This window comes from Callithrix jacchus, chromosome 11, assembly GCF_049354715.1.
Source record: "Callithrix jacchus isolate 240 chromosome 11, calJac240_pri, whole genome shotgun sequence".
NCBI lineage: Eukaryota > Metazoa > Chordata > Mammalia > Primates > Cebidae > Callithrix > Callithrix jacchus.
Genome location: NC_133512.1, coordinates 5262317 through 5276392, shown reverse-complemented (window position 1 = coordinate 5276392; position 14076 = coordinate 5262317). Strand labels below are relative to the sequence as shown.

Genomic DNA, 14076 nt, shown 5'->3' with positions numbered 1-14076 from the left:
GGCTTTTTTTTTTTAGTAGTTTTAGGCTTATGAAAAATTTGACATGATTAAATCACAGAGGTGGATTTCTCTCGCATGGTTTAGTGCCATCCCTTTTGGTACTGTCCTCATGACAGGGAGTGAGTTCTCATTAAATCTTGTCATTTAAATGTGCGTAGCACATTCTCCCTTGCTCTCCTGCTCCTGCTTTTGCTATGTGACATGCCTGTTCCCCTTTTGCCTTCTGCCATGGTGAGAAGCTTCCTGAGACCTCCCCAGAAACAGAGGCTGCTGTGCTTCCTTTACCTCCTGCAGAAACATCTTTGCTTATAAACCACCCAGTCTCAGGTATTTCTTTACTGCAATACGAGAACAGACTAATACAATGATAAATACTTAGAAAATTAAGGAAAGAAAAAAAAGGCAGTTATTAACTCTACAGAAATAAAAATGTCATAAAGAAAATAGAACGCAATCATAGATAGATTCGTTGTCAATAGCTAAATCCATTGACAACTATTGTTCTTCTAGAGTAAGAAATGAACAGATAATGCCAAAGACTAAAAATAGAGAAGCGGCCTTAAAAGTATGTTGCTTAGAGATGAAAAGAAAAGTATCGAAAGACCCAGTCAGTTAAGGTTGGAATTAGTTGCCTCTGGGAATGGAGACATGGATACTGCAGGGGAGTGTGGAGTTGCTGTTTAGCATCACAAGTCTCATACACACACATAGGTGAGTTCTTTGGTTCTACGAGACTCACCACCTCAAGTCTTTCCCGATTTTAGCTTCTCAATTAGACTTCCTCTGGCCACTGTAATTCTCGTGTCCTTTTTCTCCTTTGCTTCATAGAACTTATAACTTTCTAGCATCCTCTGTCATTTGCTTTTTCATAATGTTTAGTGCTGTTATTGGTCTTTTCATGTTGAAATATCAACAACACAGAAGCAGGGATCACATTTTTTAATTTTCCAATATAACTCAAGTGCCTAGAATAATAACTGGAATGTAGCAAGTGCTCAATAAACATCTATTAAGTAAGTTAATTTTAAGCTATGTGCATGGGTAGCTTTGATTTTAAAAAATAAATACATTATTCACCTCAAAATTCTACTACAAAACAAAAATCTCACACTTAAAAACATTGCTCAGACATTGTGGTCTTCTATTAAAAAACGTTATCATTGGTATTCTCAGACTTCGGAAAATGTATACTATTTATAATGCATTCCGAATGCCAAACACAATATATGCTCACCTTTCTGAAGCACTGAGACAGTTGCCATGCACTGTAATACGATGAGTAAGATTTCATATGACACCTAATAAACAGTATTGTGTGTAAGGTTGTGAGATGTGAACTTATTACAATGAAAAGAAGGTAAAATAGATTTGAAGACTATGCAAATATTTTAAGCTAAATTATTATATTTTAGTTTATATCTTGCCTTGTTTCAAAAAACATTTTAGGAAGCCTATGACAGTGTAGAGAACATTTAAATTATACTAAATTTCATTGCATTAATTAAACTACTTATATCTAAATTAAGCAAAAGAAAAGGAAAACTCCAAGATGAGACAAAAGGGAGTCAGGAAAATGACTTAAAAGATGTATAATTGTAGCCTGATGCTGGCATCAAACTTGTCTGTAAGCTCTGTGTCCATTAGTATTAGATTCAAGGAACAGAGATTCAACATATATCAGTTTACTTCTCTCACACAGAAAGGGTTAGAAAATGTTCAGTCTAGAAGTGATATGAGAGCTCAACTCCATGTAGTTCTCAGGGATCCAGGCCCCTTCCAGCTGACCCCTCCACCTTTTCAACGTGAACCTTATTCCCATAGTTTAAGATGGCAGCATTCCTACTCTGGGCAGGAGACTGAAGAAAAGGTACAGAAAAGGAAACAGAATCATCATCCAATTGTTTGCTAAGGAACGTTACCAGAAATTGCCAGTGGATAGTTCTAATTCCATCTCATCACCCAGAACTTAGAGATGTGCCACTCCGAGCTGCAAGAGAAGCTGGAAAATGCAGTCCTCATTCTGTACAGACGTGGGTCTGGCTAAAAGTTCTATTATGGTGCACGAAGGGAGAACAGAGCTAAGGGACAATAATAATGTCAACCATAGCTTTATAGCAACCAAAAAAAAAAAAAGGAAACATGGTTAGCTTCAAAATAACAGAGTTAATAAAGAGGAGCAGTTGCTGGAGAAATGTACAGCAGTTCTTGGTTAAAAAAATATTTGAAAAGGATGATTCTGGAGGTCTTTGTACAGTACTCTTAAGACACCCATACAACTCATTTCACAGAACCGCTTCTCATAACAACTGCCAATATTACATTCACAGCTCAGAGAAAACTTGTCAGCAGAGATTTGATTTTTTTAGTTCATTTTAAGAGTACTTTTAAAAACGTGATAGAAACATGCTTTTTTAACTTCTTCATGTGGGTATCCTGACCGTAAATATATATATATATATGTATTTGTTTCAGAATTAAAGAGAAATCTATTTACCTTCGCTTATGGAAAAGAAACCACTGTAATCACAGGGACTACCAGAATATTTCAAGAAATGGTATGTAGCTTTCCATTTAAGCCATTACCCTGTAATGACTGACTTTATTTTATAAGTACCTCAAAAGCTGATATTTTCATAACAAGGACCACAGAATAAAATGAACAGTCTCCCTTCCAACACCATTACCCTTTCTGAAAGAAGGGCCCTGTGCTTAGAGCCATTTACCCACAGCAAAGGAGAACAAAAACAAGCTATAGTCAAGGGGTATAGACCAAAAGAGCGGATCATTCGCCCATAGCTAAGTTCTAGCAAGGCCAAGGCACAGGATGCATGAGGCTCAGGAGGCAAGACCTAAATGAGCATCAGCAGAGCAAGAGCTGAGCACAGTTAAGGTCACTGCAAAAGCTCCGCCTTCTGCGATGGTGCAAAGTCTCCCACGTTTCCGCTGGGGTTGGAGTTTTCAGTTTCACCTGTGTGGGTTTCAGCCTTCCCCCTCGGACCTGGATGGAGGTGGCCACAAGATTCTGATGAAACTTCTGATTGATAAACCATGGCCTGGCTGACGCCTAATGAATTGCCAAGTAATGTTTTGTAACACCAGAATGCAGAGATGGTAAACAGTGTGTGTGTTGACACTCCGTCTTCCTAAGCCTGGGAAAGATATTGCTAATCAGCCTTGGCACTCTTGTCTGCTACGCTCAGATTCTGCCTCAGCAGTTCCTGAGACACAGCACGTCTGACAATCATCATCAACAAATTAGGCTTGGCACATGAAGTTAAACCTATTTAATATCCCTGTGCTATCTCTAATTAACAAAACACGTTGAGGGATTTTCCAAGCAGCAAGCTTTTAAACTAAACATGTGACCTACAAATAACGTATTTCCTATAATAAATATTCTATACAGAATAAGTGCCCCCCTCATCTAAGAACAATAGAGATTTTTTTTACTAATAAAATAATTACTGTCGTTAACTGAGCTCTTACCAAGTGCTAAGAGCTTATGTTTATTTCTGTTGATCCTTTCAACAACAGACACTGTAAGGCAAGTATTATTCAATTTCTCCAGTACTAAGATACCATTGATTGTAATAGCTCTAGAGAGTTTTAAGGGAGGAAAAAGGAAGGAAAAATGACAATGTACCCATTGATTGCAGCATTCAACTCAATACCAAACGTATGTTAAAATAGACTTCTCAGAATTGGGCATGAAAATAATATCCACACTGTTGCAACTGGGGAAATGGAGACATGGAGAAGCCAGGATCCTCTTCCCCAGCCACAAAGCCAGTTAGTTACAAGTAGACGCTTCTACCCACGTTGCCTCACTCCACTCAGATAACAACAAAGATAATACAGTCATTGGGCCACGGTCCCAGATGATCTGCAGAAAGAGATCGGCCTCATCCCTCTGCATGTGAATACAACCAGTAGATAATGGGTAATTACAGTCCAATCTGGCCATGCGACCCATCACAGATACAAAGTGAACATCCGGCCTATGGCTGCACTTTCTTTTTCCTTTAGTGAGATACTCAAATAGCCCCCAACATGGTCAAATATCCTCTGTCAATGAAGATTGTAAAAAACAAAGCACAAAACTCATCTGTGTGGAATATTATGCAGCCCTAGAAAATGATGGCTAAAGGTCAAATATATTTTTATTTGGAAAGACAAGGCACTGCCAAAAGAAAAATCAGGATATGAAATTGAATCATACAGTTTAGTTTATATGATATTTTTAAAAGAAAAGGAAAAAAGCCAGGTGTGGTGGCTCATGCCTGTAATCCCAGCACTTTCGGAGGCCAAGGCAGGTGGATCGCGAGGTCAGGAGATCGAGACTATCCTGACTAACACAGTGAAATCCCGTCTCTACTAAAAATACAAAAAATTAGTCAGGCACGGTGGCACATGCCTGTAGTCCCAGCTACTCAGGAGGCTGAGGTAGAAGAAACACTTGAACCCGGGAGGCCAAGGTTTCAGTGAGCTGAGACCATGCCACTGCACTCCAGCCTGGGTGACAGAGTGCGACCAAAAAAAAAAAAAAAAAAAGGTATACATAGGAAAGATTGGCAGAAAATATAGAAAATCATTATGTTTGATAAATTATGGGTGATTGCTTTCACCTTTTTCTACTTTTCTGTTTCCTGATGTTTATTTTTATATAGAAATAACCTCTAAAAACGTGACAGAAACAGTCTAGGAATAGTACAGGGCTTGTCCAAGGTTCTGGAGCCAAAGGTATGCGGTTAGGGCACGACCGTGAGTGATGGGATTCTGCCGGAAATGCAGGCTGCAAGCTGCTGTTTGGAACTTGTGACTCTAATCCAGCATTTCTCCTTCGCAACACCCAGGTGTGCAAAGTCAACATCACCTTACTGCCCACAATAAACGCAGTCATCGTTCATAAAATCATCAAGACTAGAGTAAGATCATCCAAAAAGTATACCTAGGACACTTGATAGTAAATTGTTCTTTTGCAATCTGCTCTCCTGACAACATTCCTTTAAAATTCAGATTGAAAAGATAAAAATCGGGGACAGGAGACAGGAGAACCTAATCATGTCAAAATGTGCTCGAAAGCTGTTGCTTTGGTCAGACTTTTTGTCTAGTGAATAAATGCCGGGGAAGAGGGGATATTTTCTTCCTTTGAATTTGCAGTCCTTAGAAACGCATAAAATGTATGCTTCGTCTAGTATTACTTGACTATCGTCAACTAATTTTCTAAGACTGTAATTCTAAAAAGATACATTTTTAGTTTCTCAGTTACTCATTATTTAATGTTCTGGTTTTATTCTCCAGCCCCTCTTCCTATTTTCTCTTGAGTTTCCTTGCTGTGGACTCTCTTTTGATATTATGCAGCATGTAACCTGATTACCCACGCCAAATTACTTCAATTACTCTCCAAGGTTTTTATTAGATATAGGAAAAGTCAGCTTTTCACATTCTGCATATTTATGGGGCTACACTTATTTTTCAGAACCAGCAAGAAAGAAAGGGAAAAAAGGAAGAGTTGAAATAGAATACTAAAGTGTTTCTTAAAAATTGAATAGTAAGAATTAAAGAAACAGCTCCTATTTTCATCCTGATCCTTATGTAAGAGATTTCAAAAACATCTACACATAACTCTTATCATGAACCCCAGTCAGTGACTATAACGCATTTTTTTTTGAGACAGAGTCTCCCTCTTTCACTCAGACTGGAGTGCAGTGACACGATCTCAGCTCACTGCAACCTCCACCTCCTGCATTTAAGCAATCCTCCTGCCTCAGCCTCCCGAGTAACTGGGATTACAGGCACATACCACCACACCCGGCTGTTTTTTGTATTTTTAGTAGAGACAGAGTTTCACCATGTTGGCCAGGCTGGTCTCAAACTCCTGACCTCAGGTGATCCACCTGCCTCGGCCTCCCAAAGTGCTGGGATTACAGGCGTGAGCCACTGCACTCAACCCTATAATACATTTTAAAACAGAGAATGGAGAAGTCATCTTTAATCCAGGGAATGATTCTCTGGTGCAGGGGTTAGAAATGGGAAGGGTCCTGCTAAGTGTTTTTTATCATCAACAGAGGAGAGAGTTGCCGTGACTCTTGGAACTTCCCAGATACCAAAATCGCTCAAGGTGGGAGGCAGCCAGCACGTGAAAGAGGGAAGGACCTAAGAGCTGCAGAGCAGCCTGGCTCCTCTGGGCCTTCTCCAGGATGGAAAGTAGACCCCGAAAACAGAGCAGGGCCCTTCCTCTCCTGATTGCCTCACAAAATTGTCTCTCTTCCTTGAATTATAAAGTAGGTTGGTTTTGAATTCGGGTCCTGGAATTGGTGTGTGGCTTGGGCCAGTCATTGAGTCTCTCTTGCCTGTTTCTGGTTCAGTGAGCACAGTTGACAAAGGTGACCCTGGATCTCATTCAGGGTTGCCCAGACAACCAGCCAGGTTGAGTGAATCATCTTCCCCATCCTCCTGGGGGAGAGGTTGCACCCAGACTCAATGGGGTAAGGTGGTGCTGGAGCTAGCTGCCTTCTGATCTTTTGCAAACCCATCTTTTCTCCATTAAAGCCAGTTCTTTATTCCATGTGACATTGTGGAATTCATCGTGAAACCTGGTGCATGACTGACCAGATATGGCCCACCTTGCACACAGGGATGGGAATGGTACACAGCTTCATGGGGCTGCTGAAGACTGAATGAGAAACACAGGGCTTCATAAACGCCCAGCATCAGGGTACCGGTGAAACAGTGTTGCTAATTTCACCTACCACCTGTATTATTATTTATTTACTCAGTGTTTTTGAAAAATCAGTTGCTTTTTCTTTTCTCTCTTTTTTTTATTGTTTTTTGTTTGTTTGTTTTTGAGGGTTGTTTTGTTTTGAGGGTCTCACTCCGGCACTTAGGCTAGAGTACAGTGGTATGGTCATAGCTTGCCGTAACCCCAAACACCTGGGCTCAAGTGATCCTCCCACCTCAGCCTCCCAAGTCCTGGGACCACAGGCATGCACCACCACATCTGACTCTTTTTTTTTTTTTTTTGGTAGAAACAGGGATCTTGATACATTGTCAAAGCTGGTCTTGAACTCTAGGTCTCAAGCAATCCTCCTGATTCAGCCTCTCTAAAAGCTGGGATTACAGGTGTGAGCCACTATACCTGGCCCAATGGTTTTTTCAATGTCAAAAGATTTTTTTATCATTGTTAACAATAACTTTATTTTTTTATTTATTTTTATTGCTATGTAATAGATGTACAGATCTTCAGAGTATATGTGACAATTTGACACATTTTTATAATCAGATCAGGGTAATTGGATACCTATCACCTTCAATATTTCTCTTTATTTTATTTTTTGTGTGTTGTTGCATTTTAGGTTTTGGGGTACATGTGAAGAACATGCAAGATAATTGCATAGGTACACACGTGGCAGTGTGAGTTGCTGCCTTCCTCCCCTTTATCTATGTCTGGCATTTCTCCCCATGCTATCTCTCCCCAACTCCCCCTCCCCGCTGTCCCTTCCCTATTCCCCCCAGTAGACCCCAGTGTGTAGTGCTCTGCTCCCTGTGTCCATGTGTTCTCATTGTTCATCACCCGCCTATGAGTGAGAATATGCGGTATTTCATTTTCTGTTTATGTGTCAGTTTGCTGAGAATGATGTTCTCCAGGTTCATCCATGTCCCTACAAAGGACATGGACTCATCGTTTTTGATTGCTGCATAATATTCCATGGTGTATATGTGCCACATTTTCCCTGTCCAGTCTATCATCGATGGGCATTTGGGTTGGTTCCAGGTCTTTGCTATTGTAAACAGTACTGCAATGAACATTCGTGTACATGTGTCCTTATAGTAGAATGATTTATAGTCCTTTGGATATATACCCAGTAATGGTTACTGGGTAAAATTGAATTTCTATTTCTAGGTCCTTGAGGAATCGCCACACTGTCTTCCACAATGGTTGAACTAATTTACACTCCCACCAGCAGTGTAAAAGTGTTCCTATTTCTCCACATCCTCTCCAGCATCTGCTGTCTCCAGATTTTTTAATGATCGCCATTCTAACTGGCATGAGATGGTATCTCAATGTAGTTTTGATTTTCATCTCTCTAATGACCAGTGATGATGAGCATTTTTTCAAATGTTTGTTGGCCTCATGTATGTCTTCTTTTGTAAAGTGTTTGTTCATATCCTTTGCCCATTTTTGAATGGGCTTGTTTTTTTCTTGTAAATCTGTTTGAGTTCTTTGTAAATTCTGGATATCAGCCCTTTGTCAGATGGGTAAACTGCAAAGATTTTTTCCCATTCTGTTGGTTGCTGATTCACTCTAGTGACTGTTGCTTTTGCTGTGCAGAAGCTGTGGAGTTTGATTAGGTCCCATTTGTCTATTTTGGCTTTTGTTGCCAATGCTTTTGGTGTTTTGTTCATGAAGTCCTTGCCTACTCCTATGTCCTGAATGGTTTTGCCTAGATTTTCTTCTAGGGTTTTTATAGTGTTGGGTCTTATGTTTAAGTCTTTAATCCATCTGGAGTTAATTTTAGTGTAAGGTGTCAGGAAGGGGTCTAGTTTCTGCTTTCTGCACATGGCTAGCTAGTTTTCCCAACACCATTTATTAAACAAGGAATCCTTTCCCCATTGCTTGTTTTTGTCAGGTTTATCAAAGATTGTATGGTTGTAGATATGTTGTGTTGCCTCTGATGCCTCTGTTCTGTTCCATTGGTCTATATCTCTGTTTTGTTACTGTACCATGCTGTTTTGATTACTGTAGGCTTGTAGTGTAGTTTGAAGTCCAGTAGTGTGATGCCTCCTGCTGTGTTCTTTTTGCTTGGAAATGACTTGGCTATGTGGGCTCTCTTTTGGTTCCATATGAAGTTTAAGGTGGTTTTTTCCAGTTCTGTGAAGAAGGTCATTGGTAGCTTGATGGGGATAGCATTGATTCTGTAAATTACTTTGGGCAATATAGCCATTTTCACAATATTGATTCTTCCTAACCATGAACATGGAATATTTCTCCATTTGTGTCCTCTCTTATTTCGTTGAGCAGTGGTTTGTAGTTCTCCTCGAAGAGGTCCCTTATGTTCCTTGTAAGTTGTATTCCAAGGTATTTTATTCTCTTTGTAGCAATTGTGAATGGCAGTTCGTTCTTGATTTAGCTTTCTTTAAGTCTGTTATTGGTGTAGAGGAAGGCTTGTGATTTTTGCACATTGATTTTGTATCCTGAGACTTTGCTGAAGTTGCTTATCAGTTTCAGGAGTTTTTGGGCTGAGACAATGGAGTCTTCTAGGTATACTATCATGTCGTCTGCAAATAGAGACAATTTGGCCTCCTCCTTTCCTATTTAAATACCCTTTATTTCTTATTCTTGCCTCATTGCTCTGGCTAGAACTTCCAGTACTATATTGAATAGGAGTGGTGAGAGAAGGCATCCTTGTCTGGTGCCAGATTTCAAAGGGATTGCTTCCAGTTTTTGCCCATTCAGTATGATATTGGCTGTTGGTTTGTCGTAAATAGCTTTTATTACTTTGAGATACGTTCCACCGATACCGAGTTTATTGAGGGTTTTTAGGATAAAGGGCTGTTGAATTTTGTCAAAGGCCTTCTCTGCATCAATTGAGATAATCATGTGGTTTTTGTTTTTGGTTCTGTTTATGTGGTGAATTACGTTTATAGACTTGCGTATGTTGAACCAGCCTTGCATCCCCGGGATGAATCCTACTTGATCATGGTGGATAAGCTTTTTGATGTGCTGTTGCAATCGGCTTGCCAGTATTTTATTGAATACTTTTGCATCTATGTTCATCATGGATATTGGCCTGAAGTTTTCTTTTCTTGTTGAGTCTCTGCCGGGTTTTGGTGTCAGGTTGATGTTGGTCTCATAAAATGATTTGAGAAGGATTCCCTCTTTTTGGATTATTTGGAATAGTTTCAGAAGGAATTGTAACAGTTCCTCTTTGTGTGTCTGGTAGAATTCAGCTGTGAACCCATGTGGACCTGGGCTTTTTTTGTGTGGTAGGCTCTTAATTGCTGCCTCAACGTCAGTTCTTATTATTGGTCTATTCATGGTTTCGACTTCTTCCTGGTTTAGGCTTGGGAGGACACAAGTGTCCAGGAATTTATCCATTCCTTCCAGGTTTACTAGTTTATGTGCATAGAGTTGTTTGTAATACTCTCTGATGATGGTAAATATTTCTCTTTTCTATATGCTAGGAACATTTAAATTATTCTCTTGTAGCTATTTTGAAACATACAATAGATTAAGATGAGCTACAGTTGCCCTACTGGTCTATAGAATGCCAGGTCATATTTCCTCTATCTGTATCTTCGTACCCATTAATCAACTTCAAAAAGTTTTTAAGAGAAACAAGTCAATTTGAAAAAATAAATAAATAGATTCAAAAGCTACATGTTAATAATAAGAAGGCCTGTGGCTCCTAGAATTAGAGGGTAGCAGAAGGGCTCCAGGGTTGAATACCTAGGCCCCAAGAGACAGCGGCAGGCAGCAGGGTAGCCGGGGGCAGCTGAATGGGCCTGGAGTATCATGCAGAAAGAAGGAGCTCCCTCTGCAAGGACAAGGCTGGGCTAGGGAATAGGAGTGGGATGTGATGGATGCTGCGATTGACAGAAGTGAGCAGCAGCAGATGGACTCCTGAGGGGCAAGAGATGGGTGCAGCCTGGGGTGTGTGCTCAGGACTCCATTTGGGGAGGAACCAGGAGGTAAGGACATGGATTAAGGGGGAGAGGAGACAGTGCTGAGGGCCAGGCAGCCAAAGAATCCCTGAGGATGGTGGGGCCAAGGATTGGAAGGGGCTGGAGAGCAGCCTTGGCTGATTGAGCTGGGAGCTCTGGAACATGCTGGGGGTGGAGGCTTAAGGTAGAGGAGAAGCAGATGAGGGGTTTCAGCCTCTCTCCAGCAAAAAAATGTCCACCCTTCGGGAGATAAGACCGTCAGCAAATGGCTCCCGGCAGTACCCAGCTGGGGAGGCCAACGGGACAAATGTGGTTGCTGAACCGCCTCCTACCCCTGTGGTGTAGATTTCACTCTTCGAGATCTGTGCGTTAATCCTGGGGCCTCATTCTCAGTGAGAACTCAGTAAATACTAGAGTTTATTCATCCCTCCCCATCTCTGTGTGATCTCATGCCCCTCATTCCCATGCCCAGCAGAACGGGTCCGCCGCTCCACCTGGCTCCCCAGGCAGGCCCTTTGCTCGTGCCTCTGTTGTTGCACTTTCCTTGGTGTGCGGTTCAGTTGTTTGCTTCAGGACGGATGTCCGGTGCCATAGGGAACAGGAGCCACGTGGGGCCGATATTGGGATCCCTGACAGTCTGCTCAGCCTCTGCTTCACACAGCAGGGACGTGTACATCTAACACGAATTTCTTTTTAACCTAAATGAGTCAGGCGTCACATTAAACCTTTGAGAACTAAAGGGCAAATGGTAATCCAACTAAATCCAGCTTGCCAACTGATAAACCTCCATGGTGGGCAAATACCACAACTGGCAAGATTATGTTTCATTTAAAATAAAGCATAAGAACCACTATGAGATATCACCGCACACCAGTTAGAAGGTTCACTATTAAAAAAAAAACAGAAGACAACACACAGGATGTGGAGAAACGGGAACCCTTGTGTGCTGTTGGTGGGAAGGCAAAGTGGTATAGCTGCTACAGAAAACAGCATGGAGTTTCCTCCAAAACTTAAAAATCAAACTACCATATGATCCAGCAATCCCACCTCTGGATATTTATCCAAAAGAATTGAGGATCTCGAAGAGATATGTGCACTCCTGTGTTCATGGAGGCGTTCTTCGTGACAGCCAAGAGTTGGAAACAGCCTAAATGTTCATCAACAAATGAATGGATAAAGAAAATGTGGTCTACGCGTACACAGTGGAATACTATTCAGCCTGTAAAACAGAGGAGATTCTGCAACATCAGCAGCATGGGTGGATCTGGAGGACATTATGCGAAGTGAAATAAGCCAGTCACAGAAGGATGAATACTGCCTGATCCCACTTACATGAGGTATCTAAATAGTCAAACCCACAGAAGCAGAGAGTAGAACGATGGTTTCCAAGGACTCGGGGGAGAGGAGGGAAATGGGGAGTTGCTATTCAACTGGTCTAAAATTTCAATTATGCAAGATGAGTGAGTCCTCGGGATCTGCCGTGTGACATTGTGCCTTCAGATGACAGTATTGTATTGTGCACTTAAAAATCCACTAAGAGAACAGTTCTCATGTTAAGTGTTCTTACCACAATAGAACATAAAAATAGATAAAAGAGAAAAAAAAAAAAACAGTAGAAGAAAAACAAATAGTAAAGTGGTATAAAATATGTTTTTAAGTAGGGGCTGGGCACAGTGGCTCAAGCCTGTAATCCCAGAACTTTGGGAGGCCAAAGTGGGTGGATCACTTGAGGTCAGGAGTTTGAGACCAGCCTGACCAACATGGTGAAATCCCATCTCTACTAAAACTACAAAAAAAATTTGCCAGGTGTGGTGGTGGGCCCCTATAATCCGAGCTACTTGGGAGGCTGAGGCAAGAAATTCACTCAAACCCGGAGGTGGAGGTTGCAGTGAGCCAAGATCGTGCCATTGCACTCTAGCCTGGGCAAAAGAGTGGAAACTCCATCTCAAAAAAAAAAAAAAAAAACATATATATATACACACACACACACACACACACACACACATTTTGTAAGTAAACACAAATCTGCAAGGCAAGACTCATCTGCTTTTGAACACAAATCAATCCCAAGCCTGGTCATGGCCTGCAGAGAAGAAGGCACTGAGATGCACACAGGCCCTCTTTACAGTTTCCAAACAAGACTTTCCTCACTTGGAATATAACGTCTTTTTCACTGGCAGGCATCTTCAGATTGTTTTTGCAAGCTTAGCAAATGGGGTTATTTTGTTTTCAGAAGTTCTAAAGTGTTTAATGGCATGTTTTCCTGGGATGAGGCTTCCATTCATACAGGAAGGGGCCTCCCCTCTCTGTCCCCCCACTCATAGGGAGGGCAGGGAGCAGAGGACTCACATGAAATGTCTGGATATTTTAAATGAGAGTTTTAACAGTTTGCTGAAGTGCCTGTGTTTGCAGTCTCCCCTGCCCATCTTCCCACCCTCTTGCTGCAGACCACATTTGGTCTGGAACTTCTTAGGCTGCCCCCCATCCCCAACCCACACTCTGAAAAAGCCTCATCTTGCTTGTTCCCTTCTTTGGGGGTTTGGTTAAAACATCTGTAAAATGGGAGAGAATCAGGCAGACCTAGAGAAACTAGAAAAGGGGGCAAGATTGAGGCAAGCATGTGCAATTCATATTCAGGTCAGGAAGGCTGAGGAGAGGGGAAGAAGGGGAGAGGGGAAGAAAAATGTGGGCAGGGAGGGGTGAAGAAATACTCTCAAGGAGATTGAGGAGGGAGGTCCTGGAGTGGAATCAGTGCCGGGAAACCCCAGAAGAGAGGGGAACTGGGTGTATATTGCAGCTTTGCTATGAGCACAGCTCAGTACTCCCTTTGGATGATGGTTGGACTGTTTTCTCAACACAGCACTGCTCTGAGAATGAACCACAGAAGAAAGTAGGGTGATGACCTTGGTGTCCAATGAGTCAGAAACGCTTGCAAGAGTGAGGAACAGCTCCAGAGAGTTCACCAGGCCCTGGCTGTTGACAGGCACCAAAATATTTCCCTGCACAATGTGCCTCTCTGGCATAAGGATTATTTTGAGCTAAAGGCCATTTAGAACTGGCAGATGCAAGGACAGTTTTTCTTTTATAAAGGAAATGTGCATTTGTAAAAGGTGTCTCCCACTCCCTGTACCAGGAGGAGGAGGACTCTTAACACCTGTTATCAGTGGGGAAGGCACCTTACTCTTTTTTTTTTTTTTTTTTTTGAGACGGAGTTTCGCTCTTGTGACCCAGGCTGGAGTGCAATGGCGCGATCTCGGCTCACCGCAACCTCCGCCTCCTGGGTTCAGGCAATTCTCCTGCCTCAGCCTCCCGAGTGGCTGGGATTACAGCCATGCGCCACCATGCCCAGCTAAATTTTTGTATCTTTAGTAGAGACGGGGTTTCACCATGTTGACCAGGATGGTCTCGATC

The 14076-nt window shown here is 41.8% G+C and overlaps 1 protein-coding gene across 2 annotated transcripts in view; it reads left to right on the top strand.

The window, feature by feature from the left end:
• Positions 1-14076, top strand: part of AOAH (acyloxyacyl hydrolase) — a 204316-nt gene that overhangs the window by 139366 nt on the left and 50874 nt on the right. For both annotated transcript variants that reach the window (XM_035253176.3, XM_035253177.3), the window contains exon 13: positions 2473-2555. In XM_035253176.3, the coding sequence (XP_035109067.1) occupies positions 2473-2555 (83 nt within the window). The remainder of the gene's footprint in view (positions 1-2472; positions 2556-14076) is intronic.